This window comes from Phascolarctos cinereus, unplaced genomic scaffold, assembly GCF_003287225.1.
Source record: "Phascolarctos cinereus isolate Bilbo 61053 unplaced genomic scaffold, phaCin_HiC Scaffold_5;HRSCAF=322, whole genome shotgun sequence".
Lineage (NCBI taxonomy): Eukaryota > Metazoa > Chordata > Mammalia > Diprotodontia > Phascolarctidae > Phascolarctos > Phascolarctos cinereus.
The window spans coordinates 77,821,099-77,843,577 of record NW_027555958.1 but is presented as its reverse complement, the minus strand read 5'-3'; the positions used below and the strand labels follow the sequence as shown (position 1 = coordinate 77,843,577).

Here is a 22,479-nt window from a genome sequence, read left to right as displayed (position 1 = left end):
GTGTCTCGTCTCCCCCACTCCCCTTATTCTGTGAACTCCAGTGGCTCCCTATTACCACCAGGATAAAAGACAAAAATCTTCCCTTTGGATTTTTTCAACTTCTTTTTAAAATTATTTATTTATTTATTTTTAGTTTTCAACATTCACTTCCATAAGCTTTTGAGTTTTAAATTTTCTCCCCTTCCTTCTTCCCTCTCCCCTTCCCCAAGACAGCGTGCAATCTGATATAGGCTATTAAACATATTTTCACATTAGTCATGTTGTAAAGAAGAATTAGAACCAGTGGGAGGGACCACAAGAAAGAAGGAACAAAACAACAACAACAAAAAAGAGAGAGCAAATAGTATGCTTTGATCTGCATTCAGACTCCATAGTTGTTGTTTTTTTCTGGATGTGGACAGCATTTTCTATCATGAGTCTTTTGGAGTTGTCTTAGATCTTTGCATTGCTGAGAAGAGCCAAGTCTCTGAAAGTTAGTCATGGCACAATGTGGCTGTTACTGTGTACAGTGGCCTCCTGGTTCTGCTCACTTCACTCAGCATCAGTCCATACAAGTTTTTCTAGGTTTTTCTGAAGTCATTTTTTATATACCACAGTATTTTCCATTACATTCCCTTTGGCTTTTAAAGACCTTTATAACTTGCCCCACCTCTTGCCTTTGCGGTCTTCTTACATTCATCCCTCCACATGTTCTTTGATATAATGACATGGTGGTGGTGGTTGCTCCTTCACCTTCAAGAGCTGTTTCACTGGCTCTGTTTCTTGAATTCTCTTCCTCCTCTTCTGTGCCTCCTGGCTTCCCCAGCCTCCTCTAAAGCCGGTTAAAAACCCTACCTTTTGCAAGATATCTTTTCTAATCTGTAATGCTAGTGCCTTCCCTGAGAGATATTCTCCAATTTATCCTGTATACATCTTCTTTGTACACAGTTTACATATTGTCTCCCCCATTGGACCATGAGCCCTTGTTTTACTTTCTTTTTATCCCCAGTGCTTAACAAAGTGCCTGGCACATAGTAGGTGTTTGATAAATACTTATCAACTTGTCGACTCAGTATGGTAAATGGTATATGATGTTGATCTAACTTTAATTTTTACTGCAGTGCTTTAAGAGCTTCCATAAGTTAGCTCTTGTCAAATTAGGAAACTTTGACTAGCAATTTATGCCTTTGGGCATAAATGTTATCATCAAACACTGGTCTAAATATTTCCGCTTGCTTCTGAATTTTGCATGTTTAGTCTGTACCACTAATAGGTTTCTGTTTTCTAACTAGCACCAAATATTTTTGGTGATTACTTCTTCAGTAGGCAGAGATGAGAACGGAAAGTGGTTTAAGATCTGATAATGCTATGAATGCCTCCTGCATTCCTCCTTTTTTCATCATTTCCTTTGAGATTCCAGACCCTCTGTTTTTCCAAATGAATTTTATTATTTTTCCTAGCTCTATGAAGTACCCCATTGGTAATTTGATTTGTATAGCACCAAATCAGTAAATTAATTTAGTTATACTGTTGTTTTTATTACATTGGCACAGCCCAAGAATGGAGGTTAGACATTTATGAAGAAGCCCATGATTATAGTTCTCTCACTATCTTCTTAAAAATTATATTTATATCTTTAATTTCTGTTTCATTTTTATTTCTGAATTTCTCTCTCCCCCTTCCCTACCAAGCAAGCCACACCTTGTAACAAAGATTAAAAAAGAAAGAGGGGGGAAAAAGTAGTTTGGTAATACTAACCAACATCAACCAAGTCTGACAATGCAGTACAGGAAGACTGTTCCACCTCTGCACTGAATGGAAGGAGGTATATTTTCTCAACCTCTCTCCAGAGTTAATCTTGGGTCATACACAGCACTCAGCTTTATCTTTTTATCACCTTATTTTCTAAAGGATATTTTATTTTCCTTCTTGACCACCATATAAAGAAATATTACTCAATACTATTCTTTTAAGCAAGGGAAAGTTTCTTTGAAATAAATTTTTTTCAGGTAGGAATTTTGTCAGCACACATAAGCTACTAATGAATATATTCGTATTCTATTCTTACGTAGCTGTTATTCCCTCCTCTAAATGTCTGAAGAATGATGATGATGGAGCATTACTTCCACTCATGTCATTCTCTCACATTTATTATGACCCCCTGTTTCCTGTAGAGGTAGTGGAAGGAGCAGACTCACTGAGATCGGAACAGCTGAAATTCTAGTGAGTAGGTGAGGACTTTTGTTATTGAAGGCATTTCTTCAGGTATTACCTTATATTTTGTGCAAGGTGAGTAGATCCAGTTCTGAAATTGTATTGCTTTTCTTATGAAATATTATATTATCATAATATATTTTTGTGTTTTTAGGTGTATTGTTTGCAGAAAGAGCTAAAATTAAAAACTCACAGTCTGCAAGAGACTACCAAACAAAATGTTATCTTGCAGCACACTTTGCAGCAACAGCAGCAGATGTTACAAGATGAGACTGTAAGAAATGGAGAATTAGAAGATTCTCAGGCTAAACTTGAAAAACAGGTATCTTTCATGTAGAAAATAAAAATTTTTTAAATTAGCTATTTCATTTTTTATTTTGAATACTTTAGTGATTCTTTGGCCTTGTTGATATGGGTATTCCCTCCAAAGCTCCAGATTATAGCCCATCCTTTCTCATTCTGTGTGCCTCTCCTGCACTTACTAGCTGTATTACTGTGGAGAAATCACCTAACCTCTCTAAGCCTCAATTATCTCATTTTTAAAATGAGGTAAAATACCTATGGCACAGGGTTGTTTTAGATCTCAAATATATTAATGTTTAGAAGGCACTTTGGAAACCTCAAAGGTACAACATTAATGTCAGCTGTTATTATTTTTTCCTTTGGTAAATTTCTGCACCAGAGATGTAGCCAGTGTGCTGGAGACCAAACCTTGTAGTTCTCTTGACATTGCATGGCTCTCCATGGCATACAGTCTGTCCACTTGTTAATGCTTGCTCTTACTCCATAACCAGCCCAAAGTCATTTTTTTTGAGTCATATATTCCTTTGATTATATACTTTGCACTAATTTTTGCAATAGTATGTGCTATTATTTGTAATTATGTAGGATTACTGGAATGATATTGAAGTTAAAGAGGTGGGCTTTTGTTCCAGGAACCAATCATTCAACAAACTAATACTGCTTATCTCTTCCCAAATCTCAGCCCTGGATTAGTCCTACCATCCACGTTTCTCTGATATGATCTTAATTGATTTTATTCTCCAGCTTCAGCTGAATAATACCTCGTTTTACAGTCCTTTTATTCCTCCCTAAATGATTCCCTATCTTCTTCACCTCGAAGCTGTTCCAAACTTTCTCTTTCCTCCTTAAGCCTCCTGTAACTCCCTTCCCCCACACCTCAGCATTCCAGTTAGAACCTCACCCCTTATTTTACTGAGGAAATTGACGCTGTTATATATAAACTCCTACTTTCCAAATTTCATCTCAAAATACTTTGACATTACCTTCCACTCTTTTCTTCCTGTCACCCTTCTCTCTGTCTCTCAAATCTTCAATTTCTCCTGATCTACTGGTTTCTTCCTGACTGCCTTCAAACGTGCCAAAATCTCCTTATCTTTAAAAGAAAATCTTTACTAGATCCTGCCAGACTTTCAAGATATCATCTTGTGTCTTTCCTCTCTGTCAGTATTTGGTGTTCCCACATCCTCTTCTCTCACCCCACAGCTCTTTGCAGTCTGGTTTTTAGCCTCATCACACAGCTCAAACAGCCCTCTCCAATGTTATCAGTGATCTTTTAATTATAGAATCTGCTGGTCTTTTCTCAGTTTTCAGCCATCTTGACCTCTCTGCAGTATTTTGCACTATTGACCACCTTCTCTCTACTCCTGCATACTCTGCTTTCTTGGTTTTAGGGACACTGCTGTTTCCTGCTTCTCCTATTTTTCAGCCACTCCTTTTCTAACTCCTTTGATGGCACATCACCCATATTACTAAGCTCACTAACTATGGGTGTTCCCCAAGGTTCTGAGGCCTTTTTCTCTTCCATACTCTGTCTCAGTAACTTCATTAATTCCCACGAGTTTAACTATCATCTCTAGGAAGATACCTCACAAATATATCTCTGTGTATATGGATGGATAGATAGATAGACAGACAGATAGATATAGCTGCAGATACAGATGTATATGGAGACATATACATCTCTCCTCTACCTTTGTCCTTCTTGCCATTCCTTCATACTCTTTCTGAACCTTGTTTCATAAATCATTACAACTCTTGGATCTTCAATAGCTGCCTTTCGACTGCTCTCCTGGGAATCATCATTGTCTCCAGAAACTCACCATCCTGCAAGTTCACATCAACTCTAAAACTCCCACCTCCTCAGTACCCTCTGTCCTCTGGGGCACCTCCTTCCCTCTAATTGAAGAGGATGGAGATCAAGAGAGCACCTCCCAGATCTTCCATTTAAGAAGGTGCCCAGGGCAGCCGTCTCATAATTTGCCCTCCAGCTACGGGACTTCAGGATTTTATCGTACCCCAAGCTGGATACCCTTCCTTCTTCACCACTCCTTTCAAAGCTTCTTTTTATGTATTGTCTTCCTCCATTAGATTCTGAGCTCATTGAAGGCAGAGACTAGTTGTTTGTTTGTGTTCCCTCTTTTTTTTAATCCCAGAACTTCTTAGCACAATGTGTGGCAGAGTAGGTGCTTAATAAATGTTTATTGAGGGGCGGCTTGGTGGCGCAGTGGATAGAGCACCGGCCCTGGATTTAGGAGGACCTGAGTTCAAATCCTTCCTCAGACAGATAACACTTACTGGACCTGAGTTCAAATCCTGCCTCAGACAGATAAGATTTACTAGCTGTGTGACCCTGGGCAAGTCACTTAACCCCATTGCCTAGCCAAAAGATAAAAAGTAAAAAAAAATAGAAAAATTAATGTTTATTGACTGACTGACTGTTATTGACTGAATGATATAATATACTCTAAAATCACCTACCTTTGGCACTTTTGTCTCTTCAAGCTCTCCTCTTTTCTCTTCTCCCATTTACTGCCAGATTTTTAAAAATTAATTCGTTCACACCTCACCTTGAGGCAGGCCACTCTATTTTGGGGAAATATAATTGTTGGGAAGCTTTTCCTTAACTTAAGCTGAAATTCATCTCCCACAGATTTCTGCTAATTGCTCCTAGTTCTGTTCTCTAGAGTCAAGCAGGAAAAGTTAAATCTCTCTGTTTCATTTGATAGCTTTTCAGATTTCTGAAGAATTCTCTCTTGTCTACCTTGTCCCACTCCCTTAAGAAGCCACCTCTTTTTTAGGATAAACATCAGTTCCTTCAAATGATCCTTTTATGGCATACTTTTTATTCACTTTCTCCAGATTCACTCCATCTTGCCAGTGTCTCTTCTAAAATATGGTGCCCAGAACAGTACATACAGTACTCAAGATATCAGTATTATGATCATGAAGTGTATAGTGGGATAATCATATTCATTTAGAATTTGTATTCGAATATATCTCTGAATATAGCTGAAGGATTCAGTAGGTTTTTTGGCTCCCATGTTACTACACTGATTCATATTGAGCTTGCAGTCCAGTAGAACCCTTTAGGTCTATTTACACATTAACTGTTTGTAGCCATGTCTTCCCCTGTTAGGTTCCCATGCAGTTGATGTTTTTTAAACCCAAGTATCAAACTTTAATAGGCTTAAGTGTAATACTATTAAATTTCACCTTGTTACGTTTAGCTTGGCATTTTAGCCTGTCCAGATATTTCTGGAAACTGATTGTCTCATCTGTTATCCATATTAATTATTGATCCCAGGTTCATATTATTCACAGATTTGATAAACAATACCCTTCTTTTGATAAGCCCTCCCATCCAAGCCATAGTTAAAAAATATTGAGCAGAATAGGGCCAAGCATAGAGCCCTATATTAATTGAGTAAGCATATTAAGAGAAATTCATGTCCTTTTATCTTGTTTTGTTTTGTTTTGTTTTTTCGCTAGGCAAGGGGGTTAAGTGACTTGCCCAGGGTCACACAGCTAGTAAGTGTCAAGTGTCTGAGGCTGGATTTGAACTTAGGTCTTCCTGACTCCAAAGCCAGTGCTCTATCCACTGCGCCACCTAGCTGCCCCCTCCTTTTATCTTTTAAAGATTTGTATTTTCCTTGTACCCTGGTTTGATTTTGGAGCACTCCATTTTGAGTTAGTATAGTTAAGTATTTTCATAATATTTTTCTTCTAATGACTAGTATAGGAAACCTTGACTTGTAACTTAACAGTTTAAAACACTAAATTGAAAACTGTTCATAAGGTATCAAAACTGGAACAAGAACTTCAAAAACAAAAAGAAATTTCTGCAGAAAAGTTGAGAAAAATGGAGGAGAAACTTGAATCAGCCTCTCGTGAAGCAGATACAAAAAGGCAGAAAGTTATTGAGCTTACTAGCACTGCCAGGTACAACTTTAATTCTTCCTTATTATTCTTAAATAGTTTTCCTTTCTATAAAAACTATAAAGATATGATAGTTTCAAAATTTAGATTGTGCATTGATAGAGGGAGTATTTATAACAATAACATTGCCTATCTAAATTTTACTTATTTGCACCTGTTCATCTTAGCAGGCTGACAAAGCTATTGTGTTTTTACTCATGTTTTGGTCATTCTACTTTGGTAATTCTACACTGCCTTGCAGCTGTTCCATTCCCACTAGCTTCTCAATCCCCTAAAATATTTCTTAAATATTCTTTGTAAAAACGTTTGTTTTTACCATGTTTGGAGACTACAATTTAATCTATATTGTGTACATATCACTCAGTGGCTATGGATGTATTTTGTTCTGGTACTGTGATATTTCAAAAGTGGAAGGAACTCCTGGTTTTAAGAACCCCTCCAGATGTAGATCAGTAGCTCATTTACAGCTTGTCTGGCAGCCTGGGAGAACTGGTCGGGGGAGCTGGTATCTGAGTGACTGGGGCACTGATTTTAACTGACTGACCTTAGGTGACGTGTGTCAGAGATGAAACTTGAATACAAGTCTCATGGACTCCAACTCCAGTTCTCCATCTGTCTAGTCACACTGCTGCTTATATGTGTGTGTCACTTAAATCATGCACACCCAGCCTCTCAGGTTGGAGGCCAAGGTGTGGATCAAATAATTGAAGATGACAATGTCCAAGTTAGAGTATTAAAAGTGTTTGAAATAAGTGAATTTCTTGAGTTTTCCATCTTCATGTGTTTTAAGAGACAAGCAAAAGTCTGAAGGACTTTAGCATGTGGACTTTGGGATATCTGTTTTGGCTATGCAGGGACCTTTCTTTTTCTTCTGATTTCCTGTCTCATATTCTGTATATTTGAGGTTGCTAATTAAGTGATCTCCAGATATGCAATATCATGGTATCTCCTTAGCATACAAAAAACTGTATAAAATTAAAATTAAAAACTGCTGTAGAAGGAATGCCTGGCCTTGTTAAATCAGAGCCACATGTTACTACTAGTATTGTTAGATATTTTGTATTTCCTTTGTTAATAGGTAACTATGTCATATGAATAAAAGTAAATATATTTGGGTATTTTTTACACTTAAAGGCCTGATTAAAAAAATTTTAGTGTTATTTGTCATTTAGCATCTTATAATTTTGCTTAGTCAGAATATATCATAAAATTCAATAAAATGTAAGTACTGGTATTAATTTTTCATTTGTTACTTGTTTTGTTTCCTTTTTGTTCAGGCACATAAAATTGGAAATGGATCAATGCAAGGATGAGTTGGTTCAAATGGAGAAAGAAATACTTCACCTGAGACGGGAGGGAGAGAATAAAACAATACAGTTAAATCATTTAGATATGACCTTAGAACAAACACAGACAGAACTAGATAAAAAAGTGAAAGCTGGTAAGCAATAGCTTAGCTGGGCTTAGCTGTCAGCTCATTTTGTTCGATCTCTTTTTTGCTAAATTCAATTTTCTCAGTTCTAATCCTCCTTAGCTTCTGTTGTCTACTCCTTCCTTATGTGTACTTTCTCCTCTGTAGGTCTTAATGGTGCTGATCTGTCATGACTGTCTTCCTACCTGTCCATTTAATGCTTTTCAGTCTTCTTTGCAGGTTTGTCATCCATGTCCTATACCCTATGTGTGGGTGTGTCTCTCTTCTCTCTCTACGCTCTCTGTTGATGAGTTCATTAGTTCCCATGGATTCAGCTATCATCTCTTTGTAGATGACTCTTCAGTCTACATATTCGGCCCTCATCTCTCTTCTGAGCTCCAGTCCCCCATCTACAAATGACTGCTATTTGAACATCTCTACCCGGATGGTCCATAAGTACCTCAAACTCAACATGTCCAAAACAAAACTCATGATCCTTCCCCCTACACCTACCCATCTTCATAACTTCTCTATTTCTATTGAGTTAGGAATCTTCCTTACCTAGTTTGCAACCAAGAGTCATATCCCACTCTTCCCTCATTTCCAATCAATTGTCAATACTTCCTCATCACCATATCTTATATTTATCTTCTTCTTTTTCCTTGTACCACGAACACCATAATGTAGATCCTCTCACCTGGACCAATTTCTTAGCCTCTTCATTGGCCTTTAGTCTCTCTTCTTCTTATAATCCATTGTCCACACTTCTGCCAAAGTAATATCCCTAAAACACAGACCTGACCCTGTCACTCCTCCAGAAACGCAAGAAACTTTTGTGACTCCCTGTGGCCTTTAGGATTAAGTAGAAACACCTCTGGATGGTATCTAAAACTTTTCACACTCTTTCTCCAACTTATTGTCCCAGGCTAATCAGCATTTTCCTCATGCATTCTGTGCTTCAGTTACACTGGCCTATTTACTACTACTACCTTTATGTGACATTTTATTTCCCACCTCCATGCCTATGCAGAGTCGGTCCCCCATCCTAGAATGCCTTCCATCCTCAACTCTGCCATTTGCAACTCCTAGCTTTCTTCAAGGCTCAACTCAACTCAAATGCCACTTGCTTCAAGAAGCCTTTTCTGATTCCCTCAGTTTTTAGTTTAACCCCATCACTGTGTATTTATTTTGTTTATATCTTGTACATACTTAACTGTAAACATGTTGTGGTATCCCCTTAGTAGAATGTAAGCTCATTGAGGGCAGGGGCTGTCTCACTTTTCTATTTGTGTCCTAGCACCTAGCCCAATACCTGGCACATAATAGGCAATTAATAAATGAATGTCAATTTGATTGATTTTTGAAATGTAATAAAGTGAGAATTTAGGATTGTGAGATCAGAAGGGACTATGAGTGTTTACTGTTTTCCTGTTGTTGTTTTTTTCTTATAATCACTTGAAGATGATTCAAATTTGGTTGTTCATAATTATGATTATTTATAGAGATGTCAATACTGAAATATTAGATTATGGTTTTTAAATTACTGTCCCTCATAACAGTGAAAGAGTTAGAAAAACTACAGCAGCATTCTCAAAAAGATCTAAAGGAAGCCTTACAGAAACGAGAAGAGCTAGAGACTGAACTGCAAAATGCTCATGTAGAATTAAAAAATACTTTAAAACAGCTACAAGAATTGCGAGACATACTACAGAGTGCCCAAATGTCTCTAGAGGAAAAGTATTCCACTATAAAGGATCTCACAGCTGAACTCAGGTGAGTTAAAGCATTTTAAGTGATACTATGAAATTATTTCACAGTAGCCTTGCCTTCTCAAATTACTTTAGATCAAAAAGGACCCAGATAACATGAATGATGGCTACTTTGGTTCCCCAAACTATCCATCTATCAGACTGATAATCTCCATTGTCATTGTGCCATGTTGTTCACGTCTTTAGCTCTTTTCATGCCAAAGATAACTTTAGTCTGGGATGGGGAACTTGTGGCCGTCTATGTCCTCAAGGGTGGCCCTTTCCCTGAATCTGTGTCAAAGGGTCACCCTTGAGGACCTCGAGGCCATAGGATCTCCACCCCTGCGCTTAGCCCCGTGTGTTACCATTGGGTTAGAGCCATTGGCACAGGGAGGTTGGGGGTTAATAACAGTAAGTGCTAGGCTAGTGTTTGAGCGAAGTGAATAGGGCTGCGGAGCTGCATCAGAACAATAGGCTATGAGAAGCAGTACATAGGAATTATTCCATAACAGAAGCAGATTGAGGACTGAGCTCCACTTAGACAGTTCTTTAGTGTGGGATCCAGGAATAGGAGTGAGCATCTCCAACAAATACTATCCTTATGCCCCGGGGGAAAATTACTGAAACTTTCTTGGCCTCAGTTTCCTTATCTGTAAATTGGTGATGATAATACCTGTAACACTTAGTTCACAAGGTTGTTGTGAGAATGTATACAAATGTAAACAAACATTAATGTGCTTTTTACATGTGAATTTTTATTATTAAGCCCTCAGAGCTCAACTTCTTTTATTTATTTATTTACTTATTTGCTAATCGATCCATTCATCTATTTATTTATTTATTTATTTTCAGAGCTCAACTTCTTATCTGTAAGTTGGGTATAACATACGTGTATAGTCTACCTAACAAAGTCATTGTAAGCCTTAATTGTAAGCCTTACAATTGTTATGTAAATATGTTGTTATTAACAACATTGCTCAGGAACCCCCAACTTCTAGGCCAGACCTAAAATAATCCATTTAACCCAGAGTTCTAAAAAGGCCAAGATCCGGACAGGTAAAAGCCTATCATCATTAGCTCAAAGAATCCTTAATACCTTGCTTCTAAGCAGTATGAATGTTTATTTTTGATTTATACCTTTTCAAAGAATTTTCAAAAGAGTTCTGAATAGGTTATTCTCCAAGTTTGAAAGCTGATTTTTTTTTAATTAGCATTTGTATCTTTGAAGACATTTCAAACTGGGATAAAGAATAGAAAAAGTTTATTTTAAAAAATGTCCTTTTCCCTCATCTTGGTTGCTTCAAAATCCTAAAGATAGGAGTAATATCTCAGTCCCACTTTACTTCTGAGCTTAATAATTTCAAAGATTTTTTGGAAAGAGGGAAATTTATTTTACAAGTATTTTTTTACCTGGGTTGCTATTCCAAATTTGGCTGCTTTAGCAAGTAACATGATTCAGAGACAAGAAAAAGAGCAGTTTTGAAACAAAAGATATTAATATTTGTCATTTTCAGACTTTCAGAATTACACTTAAAAGAAAATTACATCTGAAGAAACTTTATAGATCATTTAAAATATACATCTATATTAAACTCACATCTTCTTCCATACCTAAAAAGCATCATTTTCATCCCAAAGAGATAGTAAAATGAACATAAACAATTCAACACCAGTCCCGTTTATAAGATGGACATTAGAGATATCAACCATGCTATGAATACCTTTTTGCTGACTATAATAATATCCTGCCTTTCAAAGTCAAATTAAAGACTGCTAGCCTTGATTAATAAAGAATTAGAAATATGATTTCTAATTCTTACCCAAACCAGTCTCTGGTTATGATTGTGCTTTGATTGTGCTTTGACAACTAGCTTCTAATAATTCATCTTGAAATGACAAAATGTGAAAGCACATTATTTTGCCTTTGAGAATGCTGTGATTAAGTAATAACATTGATGCTATTTATTCAATTATCTTTCAAAAGATTCTTTGATGTGGAAATGTATTTATTTCATGTCTTCAGGGAAAATTACTAGTTGAATTGTATCTATTAATAAAGTTAAAATATTTTCAGTATCCCTTTTGTTCTTTGTATTTTCCTTTGTCAAATTGTAGAGAGTGCAAGCTTGATATTGAGGACAAAAAGCAAGAGCTTCTTAACATGGACCAGGCACTGAAAGATAGAAATTGGGAACTGAAGCAAAGAGCTGCTCAGGTCAGTTTCTTTAATGATACTTTTGTAGATTTGTGTATTGCAACACACTTAGGGTTTGGTGTCATTTGCTGAATTGACATATGAATTCTTAAGTTAAGACTGAGGCATCTGAGTCTTTGAGGCCCCTTGGGCTATATAATGTAATTGTTTTTAAATTTTTTTTTTAGGCAGTTGGGGTTAAATGACTTGCCCAGGGTCACACAGCTAGCGTCAAGTGTTTGGTCTGAGGCCAGATTTGAACTCAGGTCCTCCTGACTTCAGGGCTGATACTCTATCTACTGCACCACCGAGCTGGCCCTTTTTTTTTTTAATTTTTATTTTTTGTCTAGGCAATGGGGGGGTTAAGTGACTTGCCCAGGGTCACACAGCTAGTAAGTATCAAGTGTCAGAGGTCAGGTCTTCCTGACTCCAGGGCCGGTACTGTATCCACTGTGCCACCCAGCTGCCCCTATAAAATGTAATAAAACAGAAATTAAAGGATTTGGTTCCCTAGTTATTAGAAGGGGGAGAAGGGAGTTTGAAGAGTGATAAAAGAAATAAGATTTTGGGCAGCTTTCAAGTATAATCTTTGGGTGGAGGAGTTGTTTATTTGTGTGTGTGTGTGTGTTTTTTAACTAGCAATTTAATTGTCCACAAAACTGATATAGTCCAAGTAATCTTATTGAGATTATATTAGATTTCTGTTTGTTAGATTCATAATATATGTGGGCTATTTATGATCCAAAATGTTGGAGTTAATAGCTTTGCCCTTTAACAATTTACTTTTGAGAAAATGTGTTTCAATTCTTTACACTTCCCATGAGTTCTTTACAAAATATTTTGTACTAACATTATTAAAAACATGAGTATTACTGATAATTTTGTTGTCATAGTAGAAAAGAATCCTTAGCAATTTTGCATATTTATTTGCTTTCATATTTAGGTTACACAGTTGGATATTACTATTCGTGAACATAGGGGAGAAATGGAACAAAAAATAATTAAATTAGAGGGTACTCTGGAGAAAACAAAACTAGAACTTAAGGAGTCTAATAAACAGGTAACTTAATTACACAAATTCTTCGTAATGGCTTTGGATACTCTGAAACTTAAGTAATTTGGATTGTAAGTATGGTGAAAAATCCCTGACTTGTATTTAGAATGCAGGCACACGACACCATTATATACAATGCATTATAACAAATATTGTGGCAAAAAAAGGCTACTGTAGGCAACAAAAACAATAATAATAACTCATATTTATGTAGCAATTTTTCCTTTGGGTAGCAGGTTAGAAGTCCATGTCAGCAAAAAGAAAATTTACCACTCAATACCCCCCAAAATGCAAAAATCGGTGCCGTAGAACCTGTAACCTGACATCCTTTATGTTAAAACTGACATGACTTGAAATTATTTTTTAAATTGTACAGTGGGAAACTCTTTAAAAATTATTTTTGGATAATTTTTAGCAGGGAAATGATGTAATCAGAATTGCACATTAGAAAGTTTAAATTTGTAGTAATGTGTAAAGGTCGGATTGGGGTGGGCAGAGAATGGAGATGGGTTAACTAGTCAGGAATGTTTTTGAGAAGTTAAAGAAAAGCTCAAGAAGGTCTAAACTAGAGTGGTGGAATGGACATGAGGCGACAGAACTGAGAGATGTTTTAGAAATTTAATTAAGAGAATGTAACAACTGATAAGATATAGGGGCTGAAGAAGGAAGAAAAATCAAAGGTAAGTTCAGAGTTTCAAATCTGGGTGATAGAAGAATGTTGTCACCATTAATAGAAATAGAAAAGTCAGAAACATGGGGAATCTGGTGAATTTGTTTTAGTTGTATTAAGTTTGGGGTGCTGTGGAATATACAGATAGAGATTCCATGTAAACAGTTGGAAATATAGGTCTGTAACTCAGAAAATGGCCATTGATGGAAATAGATTGATTTGGGAATCAGCCCCATAAAAATGATCCTGAAGCCATGGAACTGGATGAGATTGCCACAACAAGAATGTAGTGAGTGAGAGGAAGGCAGGTGCTAAAGTCAGTGAAGGTAGACAAGTGTTCTGGAGGTCAAAAGATAGCAAAGAATATTGAGAGTACCAGTAGTGTGAACTTCAGAAGAGAAAGATGTTAAGGCCGCTGGCATAAAGTCATTTTTCAGGTTAAGTTTTATAGTTTAAATAAAATTTCTTTATGTGGACCAAATAAATAGGTAAAAAAGATGACTACAATTTGTGACAGAAAAATACAGTTTAATTATTTTGCCAATAAAATGGAAATATTCATTGCTATTTAATTGTATTCATGTAAATGCATATGATGTAATTTGTATTACTTCCATAAGTATGGTAAGAGCGTTTCCTTTTTTAAAAAAAATATGAAATAGTGTTAAAAAAACAAGATAGTTTACAGAGATTTTAAGTCGGCATTTTGTTTATTGTAGGCTTAAAAGAATGATACCTTTCTGTCTTATTTAGAACCTAGTTATCATAAGGAATTGTCTCTCAGTGTGCAAGCATGACAATTAAGCTCTCTCATGATAACCTTAGTTTTTTTTAACATCCAGATAGAAGTCTTAGAAGAAGACTTACAAAACAGTAAAGACCAGCTTCGTGAAAAAGAATTTGAAGTACTACAAAATGTACAAGAGATTAGTCAATTGAAAAAGGAAACAGAAAGAAAACAGCAGAAGATAACAGAGATTGAGAATGTAAGTTATCCTTCTGAATGATTTTTCCCCTAAGGAATTAAAACTGACCTCTTTGTTTAATCATTCATTCCCCTTCTGTTGTGCGTGAGTGACATTGCTCAGTGCTTTAATGTTTATTGATCAAATTTCTTGTTATTTTCTCAGTTTTTAAGAAATATCAAGCATTTGTTCCCATTTAACCAATACTGATTCCATAGATAGTTTATACTATACAGCTTGTTTTACAAACTGTGTGTGCCTAAAAATATTGTTTAAATAAAATTTTTGGATATTGAATCATGTTTTCAATGCACTGGAGGAAAGTCATCTTTAAAAGAATACTGTGGTTAATTTTGCTAAGTGAAGAATCAGCTCTTTATTTGTCTTTTCTAGAAGATTGTTTTGTTTAAAGTGAGGTACAATTGATGCACAGCTAAGTGTTTCCCTGGTTTTTAATTTGCTGTCATTATTTTAGTCGAGTCTGTTTATGTGTGGCATTTCCATAGCTGTTGCCAGAGAGGAATTACACAAATGTAATGCCTAATCTTTGAGAGGTTTTCTTTGGAGACTAACAGTACTGATACAAACTAACTATACTTGTAAAGTATATTCAGGAACTATAAAATAAAAACAGTAACCCAGCATAAAAGCTAGATTATATTTATCCTGGTAGCACAGTGCTTTTGCAGATAGTTGGCACCCAGGAAATAAGTGATTTGTTGAGTGAAGGCATTTATATCATATGAGTATTAATTTTAGTTGCTTTGACTTTTGCATTTCTACTTAAAGATTTTAGAATTGCTTTCACAGTTCTAGGTCTCATTTCAACCACATTTCTCTTCTCTTTCATTTTTTTTTGTTGTTGTTGTTCCCTCAAGTTCATTGCACTTCTTCCACAAACAGGGATGATCACACCTTTCACTTCACTATTACTTACAAGCGTTCTATTTCCTGGATCAAAAATCTGACATTCCATAATCTTCTGTCATTCCCTCTCTCTCTGTGTCTCACTCCTATACCTATTCTTTGTCCTCATCACTACCTCTAATCCCTTCTTCACTCCTCAGTACTTTTCTTAGACCATTGCCAGTTCTCTGACTTACTTCCCTTCTCAGTCTCAGCTCTTACTATTTTCTACTTTCTAGTCATTCACTTCTTTGTCCTATAATCGCTTATCTCTTGCCAAACTTTAGCCCTGGCTTACTCCCACCATCAGCTTCCTTTACTGAATGGATCTGGAGAAAGGTTCACAATCACACTGTAAATTCATGTTATCGAACTTCTACTGCACTCTCATGATAAAAAAGTAATCCTTTCATTCCACACTAATTAATTCTCTATCTCACTTATCATAGAAGTTGTTTCAAACCTTCTCTTCTTTTCTCAGGCCTCCCACATCTCCCTCTTTCCCCTCTCAGCTGAGGGTCTAGTGAATTCCCTCTTCTTCTCTTTATGTAAAAATCCCTTGATAACATCCCCTACTCTCTCCTTTCTCCCAGTCTCTGATAATGAGGTAGCCCTCTTCTCCAAGGTCAAGCCATTTCCACATGTACTAGATCCCAGCAGATTACCTAAAATAATCTGGGACTGTAGTTTATAGAGATTTTTAGTCTTAACCTTTTGTTTATTGTAGGCTTAAAAGAATATATTTCTATCTTATTTAGAACCTAATTATCTTGTTTTTTAAATTAATTTATTTTGATTTATCAGCAATCACATCCATATGCTTTTGAGTTTAAAATTTTTCTCCCCCTTTCTTTCCACCCCGCTCCCCAAGATGGCACACAATTTGATATAGGCTATATATATATGTATATATATGTATATATGTGTATATATATATACATATATGTATATATGTGTATATATACATACATACATACATACATACATATATATACACATATATACATATATATATATGTATATATATACACATATATACATATATATATGTATGTATGTATGTATATATATATACACATATATATATACATACATACATACATACATATATATATATATATATATACACACATTCTTATTAAACATATTTTCAGATTAGTGATGTTGTGAGTAAAAATTAGAACCAATAGGAGGAGCCACCAGAAAGGGGAAACAAAACTCAACAGAAGAGAAAAAAAATAGCAAATAGTATGCTTCAATCTGCATGCAGATTCCGTAGTTCTTTCTTTGGATGTGGATAGCATTTTCCATCACAAGGCCTTTGGAGATGTCTTAGATCCTTGTATTTCTGGGAAGGGTTAAATTTATCAATATTAGTCATTGCACAATGTGGCTGTTATTGTGTACAACATAGAACCTAATTATCTTAAGGAATCATCTCTCAGTGTGCAGCTATAACAATTAAGATCTATTATGGTAACCTTTATTACTCTTTTAATATCATATAAGAAGATTTAGAAAATAGTAAAGACCAGCTTTGTGAAAAGGAATTTGAAGTCCTATAAAATGAACAGATTGGTCAACTGAAAAAGGAAACCAGCAGATTACTCCCTTAATCATCCCCTCTGGTCTTCAACCTCCCCCTGTCAATTGTCTTCCCAACTGCTTTCAAATATACCTAGGTTTACTGGCTTCATTCTTAGAAAAAAATTCATTACATCCTACTATTTTCTAGGCTCACCTTCTATCCCTTTTCTCTTTCTCACTCAAATTCCTCCACCAAGCTGTCCATAGTCAGTCTCCTTCCTTTTCACTCTGTCACTCCTCAACCTTTTGACTTTTGACCTCAGCACTCATCTAAACTCTTAATTACCAAATATGATTTCTTAGTTCTAATACTTCTCTATTTATCTTCTGTAATTGACACTGTTGACCAATCTCTCTTCTTGATGCTCTTTCTTTTCTGAGTTTTCATTAAACTATTCTCTCTTGGATCTTCTCCTCCTACTTGTCTGACCATTTTTTACTTTCTTTCTCTTAAATTCTTGTTTTCCTTCCGTCCTTCCTTCCTTCCTTCCTTCTTCCTTCCTTCCTTCCTTCCTTCCTTCCTTCCTTCCTTTCACAGTTTTGCTGATTTATCACCCATATTATACCGCCCAATTTTGGTTCTTCCCCAAAGCTCTGTCGTAAGCCCACTTCTCTTTTCTCTCTACACTTTCATCTCCTATGGCTTTGTTATCTTTATACTGATGACTCCCAGATCTACATATTTAGCCCATTTCTTCTCTGAGTTTCAGTCTCATATCACCAAATGCCTCTTGTACATTTCAAAGTGGACATCCTGGAGACATCTCCAACTCAACATACCTAAAATTCAGCTCCTTATCAGTAACCTAACATCCTCTCCTTTCCCATACTTCCCCATCTCTTTCAAAGTTATTACCATTTTTTTCAGTTTCTTAGTAACCTTGGCATCATCCTTGACTTCTTATTCTCCCTCATTCCATATTTCCAATCAGTTGATGAAACTTACTGTTTCTACTTCCACAACATCTCTCACCTCCTGCCCTTTCTGTCAGCTCACATAGCCACTACCTTAGTTCAGGCCCCTGACATATCAGACATATTAAGTGTAGATGGAAGGTAAACTTAAAGGGAAGGGACTAGGAGGAGGGGAGCTGCCTGGGTCTTGATGCTGACCCTTCTGGTTGATAGGGGATCACTGATTCCCATTAAAAAAATTTCTTATAACAAACAGTGAGCTATGACTTTGATACAGTAAGGCAGAATGTATATGAATTTATGTACTTTCACAAGTATAATAATCATTAACATGGGAAATTGAGGTAGCTTTATCTGATTTCTTCTACATTCTGACATAAATATTGTATGGTTATAATAATAAAGGATTATAACCTGTTATGTAGTTTGCACTTACTAAGATGCTGTGGGGTCATACAAATGTTCTGTTGTGACATTGTGCTGATAAAATATGCTTCAAATAAAGGAATAGCTGTATGTTGCTATGTATTTTCTGAAGCACTCTGTTAAGTTTCACAGTAGATGAGATGTCCTAGTATATGAAGAGGTTCAGAAGAAGCACAATCAGAAAAAAAATTCATATAGCTCATAGCTCTAGAGCTGGAAGGGCAGGGGCCCTTTGAAATTTAAGAGTCCAAATCCTTCCATTTAAAATGAAGAAACCGAGGCCTAGACGGGTTCATGATGCCTGCACAGTGATGCTGGACCTAGAGTCAGGAAGATAGGAGTTCAAGTTTTGCCTTGGGCACTTACTGGTTATGTCACTTGACTCCTCTAATCCTTACTTTCCTCATCTGCAGAATGGGGATAATGCTAGCATCGACCTCACAAGGTTGTGAAGATCAAATGAGGTAATGTATGTAAAGTACTTTACAAACCCTAAAGTGCTTTATAAATGCTAGCTGTTATTAAATAATTTACTCTGGGTCATAAGGTAATGAATGGCAAAACTGGAATGTTTGCTATCCCCACTCTTTCAAGTAGCATCAGGAAAAAATTAGAGCTTTCATCCTTTGCATGAAACCTAAGAATGATTTCTACTTTTCAGATTGTGAAAGAGCAGGAACAATGCATTGCAGCCCAATACAAAGAAGCTTTGGATTTAGGGCAGCAGGTGAGGTTAGCAGAGGGGCAGATGCAGCAAACTCAGCAGGAGCTGCTAGAGGCCCGCCGGCAGCAAGTCCAAGCCCAGAGAGAAGCTGAGAGACTTGCAAATAAACTAGAAGAAACGAAACATCTTTCTAGAGAGAAGGTGTCTATGCAAAACATTTTTATTTTATTAAAGTTATTAAATTATGGTATCCATTTTTTGGATTTATGAAACCGGTTTAATGAATAAACAATTGACTACATTATTAACCTAGATTCTTGCAATAAATTGCATTTGATTAAATGAGTTTGGTACAACTTTTAAAATTTAAAAGTGAAGTAATTTTGCTAGGACCACATAGAAACTGCCTTCCATCTACTTGTTGAAGATGATCACTGGTAAATCCCATTGATCCTTTGTTCCCTGCACTGGTTGGATGTTAATTCCTTTGAGGAGTCAGTTAAATATTTTTGGCTCAGACAGTATAGGAAAGGAATATGTATGTGTATGTATATATATATATATATATATATATATATACACACACACACACACACACACACACACACACACATATACACACACACATATGCACACACATATATGATGGTCATTTGGTATTATGTTTTTGTACTCCTGAGTAAAAAGAAAATTCTCTAGAAAGTTACCTGCCTTACTTAACCCCAGTCCTGACTGGGTTATAATAAATGATACTAGTGCCAAAAAGAATCTAAGTGCTGTATAATATAGGTATTATACAAAGACATAGATATAGTTACGGGCATTTGCCCATATAGTTTCTATACTTTGAAATAATGTCTCTTTTGGGGGGGGGCAAGGCAATTGGGGTTAAGTGACTTGCCCAAAGTCATACAGCTAGTAAATGTCAAGTGTCTGATCTGATATCAGATTTGAACTCTGCACCACCTAGCTGATCCCTGAAATAATAAGTCTTTAGTCTACATTGCTTAATTATATAATTAAATATTTTACTAACTTCAACAAACACTGATTTCCCTCATTATACTGATCTTATGTAGTATTATTTCTATTCTTCCCTCACTGTGATGCATGCATGTTACTATTGCTATGAACAATTCACATGCCCTGCAGAAGATAGCTGAATAGTTGACCTTATCATACCCATCTTCAAATTAGGAAGGACCAAGTCGATAAGCACATATCAGTGCACTAGATTTTGAGTATCTTGTAGGCAAGGAATCTGGTCTCACTTTTCTCTGCTTCTTTCACAGTGTCTAATACAATGCCTTGTACAGAGTAGCCACTCATTAAACATTTATTTTGCAAACTACATTTCAGTTCATTTGCTGAATTAGTTTAGATTTAATAAAAATTAAAAGAAAATAACTGAATTGCCTTTATTCAATGTATGTTTTGAAGGAAACACATGCAAACCATTTGGCTGAAGAACTGGGAGCTTCACAAGTGCGTGAAACTAAATTGGAAGCCAGACTGCAAGCAGAAGTAAAGAAACTGTCAACAGAAATAGAATCACTGAAAGAAGCATATCATCTAGAGGTAAAGAAAACAGATTGAATTAGAATAAGTAAGCCTGTATTGGTGTTACTTGGATTATGTCTTGGTCTTTTTGCTAAGATCAGTCAACAAGCATTTATTAAGCACCTACTGTGTATGTGCCAGGCACTGCAATAGTTGCTAGGGATAATGGGACATTGAGACATCCCTGCCTTCAAGGACCTTACATTCAATTGGGAGAAGAGAGCGTGTATTCTGGGGGGTGGGTGTTGGCACTGGAGGGATAAGGAAAGACTTAATATAGAAGTGGTGCTTGAGCTGAGTTTTGAAGGAATCGAGGGATGCCAAGAGGTGATGAAGTTAGAGCATTGTGGCACAGGGGATGTCTAGTGAAAAGGAGAGTGAAGGGAGATGGCAAGAAGGCCATTAATGGATTATGAAATGAAAACACAGTTTGGAGCCAGGTGGTAAAGGACTTTAGATGCCACACAGAGGGGTTTGTATTTCGTTCTAGAGGCAACAGGGAGCCACTGGAGGTTGATGTAGTCAGACCTGCATTGTAGAGCAATAGCTTTAGCAAGGGTGGAAGGATCAGAGTGGCAGGGACGCCAGTTAGGAGGCTTTGCTAGTAGTCCAGCCATGAGGTGCTCATGAGCTGAACTAGAGGGTTGGCCTTGTAAGTGGAGAGAAGGAGACACATAACTGGACCTTTGGAATGAGAGGGAGTGAGGAGGTAGGGGTGACACTGATGTTGTGAACCTGGTTGCCTGAAAGGATGATGACGCGTGTCCTTGACAGAAGAAGAGTTCACATGAGTTTAGAAGAGGGGCGGGTTTGCAAAAATACATTTTTTTGTTTTGGATATGTTGAGTTTGAAATGAAATATCTAGTAGGCAATTGGAGATGCAGACCTGAAGCCCAGGAAAGAGACTAGAGCTATATGTACTCATCCAGTAGTCATCTGTATGGAAATGATGATTAAGCTCTTGGGAGCTGAGGTCACCAAGTTAGCATGGTAAAAGATCAAAATAGCAGACACTGAATAAAGTGGTTATTGATTAATTAATTGACGAAATTCTGCCATCCAAAGTGGCTTAGGCACAACTGTAATCCCTGCTACCAAGGAAGGTTGAGGCTGGCAAATCTCTTGAGCTTAGAAGGGCTGAGCTTCAGTGGGCTAGACTAGTCAGGTAACTGCCCTAAGTTTGGCATTAAAATGACAAGCCCCTAGAAGCCAGGGGGCCACCAGAATGCTTAAGGTGGGCCACCTGGCCCTGGATAGAAACAGCTGATCAAAGCTCCTGTGCCAGTCAGAGTGACATCGGGTCTGTGATGAATCGTTGCAAATCCAGCCTATAAGAGAGAGGGAGAACCAGTCTTAAAATAGTCATGAAAGTATCTTGTGTCTAACAAGAATGTAATTCCAGATCTCCAGCTTTCATAACAGTGTAGTAGCTTTGCTTCCTTCACATTTGATAGCCCAAGCCATATGGCCCAGTTAACCAACAGCACAAAATATCTGTACTACAAATACTTATTAGATCACTCAGTTATGAACTGAAGTTGATCCTCATAAAAATAGTAACTATTCATTCTGCAGGTATTCTCTCATTGTTATATTTGTATCCTTGTTGCCTAGTATAGTGCCTGGCACGTAGTGGGGACTTTATAAATGCTTATTATTCATTTGTTCATTCAGATAGATTTTCCAAATCCTATACTTTTGTCTTATTGTCATCTGAAAGCAAATTACATGATTGGTTATCTCAGCATTCCTACAGAAACGCAATTACTATGCATTATGTGCTCAACTTTTATAGAGGATTGATAAAAGTATTTTCTATTTGAACAATGTTTTTCTTATATAAAATTGTAGTTTAAAGTCTTATGCACTCTGTTATGTGGTGTCTCTTATACAAAGATATCCCATACAATAAATTCCTCTTTAATTTAGTTCTAAAAAACATTTTG

General features: G+C 36.5%; 1 protein-coding gene across 5 annotated transcripts in view; it reads left to right on the top strand.

Annotated features, from left to right (window-relative positions):
* CCDC18 (coiled-coil domain containing 18) overlaps positions 1–22,479 on the top strand; it is a 97,781-nt gene that overhangs the window by 57,580 nt on the left and 17,722 nt on the right. For 4 of the 5 annotated variants that reach the window (XM_020972028.1, XM_020972030.2, XM_020972027.2 and 1 more), the window contains exons 18-26: positions 2,348–2,515; positions 6,293–6,435; positions 7,710–7,873; positions 9,403–9,616; positions 11,707–11,806; positions 12,729–12,845; positions 14,352–14,495; positions 18,970–19,173; positions 20,413–20,550. In XM_020972028.1, coding sequence (XP_020827687.1) covers positions 2,348–2,515; positions 6,293–6,435; positions 7,710–7,873; positions 9,403–9,616; positions 11,707–11,806; positions 12,729–12,845; positions 14,352–14,495; positions 18,970–19,173; positions 20,413–20,550 — 1,392 coding nt within the window. The remainder of the gene's footprint in view (positions 1–2,347; positions 2,516–6,292; positions 6,436–7,709; positions 7,874–9,402; positions 9,617–11,706; positions 11,807–12,728; positions 12,846–14,351; positions 14,496–18,969; positions 19,174–20,412; positions 20,551–22,479) is intronic. The other variant, XM_020972029.2, reaches the window with a different exon arrangement.